The sequence below is a fragment of the Glycine soja genome, chromosome 7, assembly GCF_004193775.1.
Source record: "Glycine soja cultivar W05 chromosome 7, ASM419377v2, whole genome shotgun sequence".
Taxonomy (NCBI): Eukaryota; Viridiplantae; Streptophyta; class Magnoliopsida; order Fabales; family Fabaceae; genus Glycine; species Glycine soja.
The window spans coordinates 33716067-33718079 of NC_041008.1; the positions used below are offsets into that span (position 1 = coordinate 33716067).

The 2013-nt window shown below is 48.4% G+C and overlaps 1 protein-coding gene across 1 annotated transcript; it reads right to left on the minus strand.

The window, feature by feature from the left end:
• Nucleotides 1-396: 396 nt before the first annotated feature.
• LOC114420609 (protein MAIN-LIKE 1-like) lies at nucleotides 397-1739 on the minus strand. Its single transcript, XM_028386460.1, has 3 exons — nucleotides 1578-1739; nucleotides 908-1464; nucleotides 397-619 (listed from the first exon to the last, which is right to left on the minus strand). Exons 1-3 carry the CDS (start codon nucleotides 1737-1739, stop codon nucleotides 397-399), a joined length of 942 nt encoding a protein of 313 aa, XP_028242261.1.
• Between the last annotated feature and the right edge of the window lie 274 nt (nucleotides 1740-2013).

The following is a 2013-nucleotide window of genomic DNA, read 5'->3' on the forward strand; positions in this document are numbered from 1 at the left end:
TGTTAAATACAAAACAAACAAATTACACAAATTATTATGAAAATATTGACATAAATTATTAGTATTACTTACCACTGCATGCCTAGGCTCCTCCACAGCGGGCCTCGCAGATGTCGATGGTGCTCTTGGCTCCGGCACGTGAGGGATATCTGTCTTTGGGGTCTAAGGGACGACTCGGGGCTGCGGAGCATGACCATTTGGCAGAGGATCTGATGCCTGGCCTGGTGTCATGAAAGGATGGGAAATGCGGAAGAACCAGTCTATGTAGTTGCTGGCACACTGACCTGGCACAACGCACACCTCACCTGCTGGAACCATATGATCTGAATAGTGCATCCACCTGTCGTGTATATCATCATACGACACCCATGAATCGAAAAGTGGAGCAGGAATGGTCTAGGTGTATCCAAACTGCCGCATGACCCTCTCTGGTCGGTAATACACAACAACAGGCCCCCACCGCAGGAGACCAGAATAGCATGAAATCATATGGAAGTCCCGGACTGGTTGATGCTCCCCATATGGGATCCAACAAACATCCGGAATCTGGAGTCGGTCCAGGCACTCCCTGTACACCGGTGTATGTATGCTCTTCACGGTCTTCTTCGTGGCAATCCACCTACAGGCACGCGGTGAATCCTCATCGTAGTCCTAATCAGTAGTGGACTTTGCGACTAAGGGAAAGTGCTCGTATATCTAGCACTACAAAGGTAACATCAAAATGATAAACATTAATAATGAAAGTCTAACAAAATTTAAAGTTAAACATTGTTGAACCTCAACGAATGAAAAACATGTTTGTTAACTGTAGCAGTGTGATGTAACCGCCAAGCTGTCGGTTGTTGCTAATAGAGGCATCGTTTAGGTGGTCGTACATATGCACAGTGCAGCTACTCCCCAGGTGTACCTCCCCGTCTGACTGAGGTCGCGAAGGGCCTCCAAATACACAACATGAACATTGGTTGCACTCTTGTTAGCAAATAGAGAGCAACCCAGAAGATGAAGAAGATACGCGCGAGCCGCAGCTGTCCAATGACCTGCCTGGCATCGGCGCTCGTAGATATCACGTACCCATTGCAGGCGTACGTACGGTCCATGACACTGCCCTGTCTCAGCCCTGGAGGCCTCTGCAGAGACCATCAATAAGTCCACCAGCATCTGAATCGCATCATCCACGTGCAAGGGCTGAAAGACATGCAAGTTGCCAACCACGGGAAGATGCAAAAGCGACGAGACGTCATCCAACGTGATCGTCACCTCTCCCACAGGGAGATGGAAACTAGACGTCTCTCGATGCCACCGCTTAACAAATGAGGACAAAAGTCCCCGATCGCCAGTGTCTATCGAACACGCGATCAGAGGACTTAGTCCTGTCCCAACAACTAGTCCCTCAATGGCAGGGACAGGCCTGCCTAAACTATGGACCTTCCTCCCATGAGAGGATAACTTGAACTCAGGACACTCCTGAATTGAAGTATAAAGGAATGCAAAATTCGTTAAAATCATCATTTAAAGGAAAACTAATTTCAATTATAAAGTATAATTAACAAGTAACTAAAAATAAATATTATATATACCTCTCCCGTCCATACACTGCAAGCAACGTGATCCGCATACTGGGTCAGCACGGATGGGTTGCTCGGACCACCCGGAAATCCCTCATGCTCATCCTGAGCAGCCTGCGCGCCTGTGTCTGCAGGAATGTCTGCCCCAGTGTCCTCTACATTAGCTGGTGCCATCGGGTCATCCGGAAATACGTCAGCCTCTACATTTGGCGCAGGCAGCACTAGCTCATCATGCGCTGCAGTCACAGGTACTCGCTGCCTCCGTGCGGATGTGGTAGGCCATCGACACTACGGAGCATCATCAGAATTATCACGATCTCCTCTGCCCACACCTCTGCCAGTAGCGTGACCTAAGGCATGACCTAATCCTCTGGTCCTAACCATGATCTGCAAATCCGTATCACAAATTCCATCACTGATTTCATTCACTCAAATTTCATTGGTCTAA

Bases quoted from the DNA above. Each gene is read 5' to 3' on its own strand.
- LOC114420609 (XM_028386460.1), bottom strand. From the start codon at position 1,739: ATGGCACCAGCTAATGTAGAGGACACTGGGGCAGACATTCCTGCAGAC. The intron at 1,465-1,577 runs GTATATATAATA...ACTTCAATTCAG, and splicing joins GCAGTGTATGGACGGGAGAG to GAGTGTCCTGAGTTCAAGTT. The intron at 620-907 runs GTACACCTGGGG...GCGTGCCTGTAG, and splicing joins GACCTCAGTCAGACGGGGAG to GTGGATTGCCACGAAGAAGA.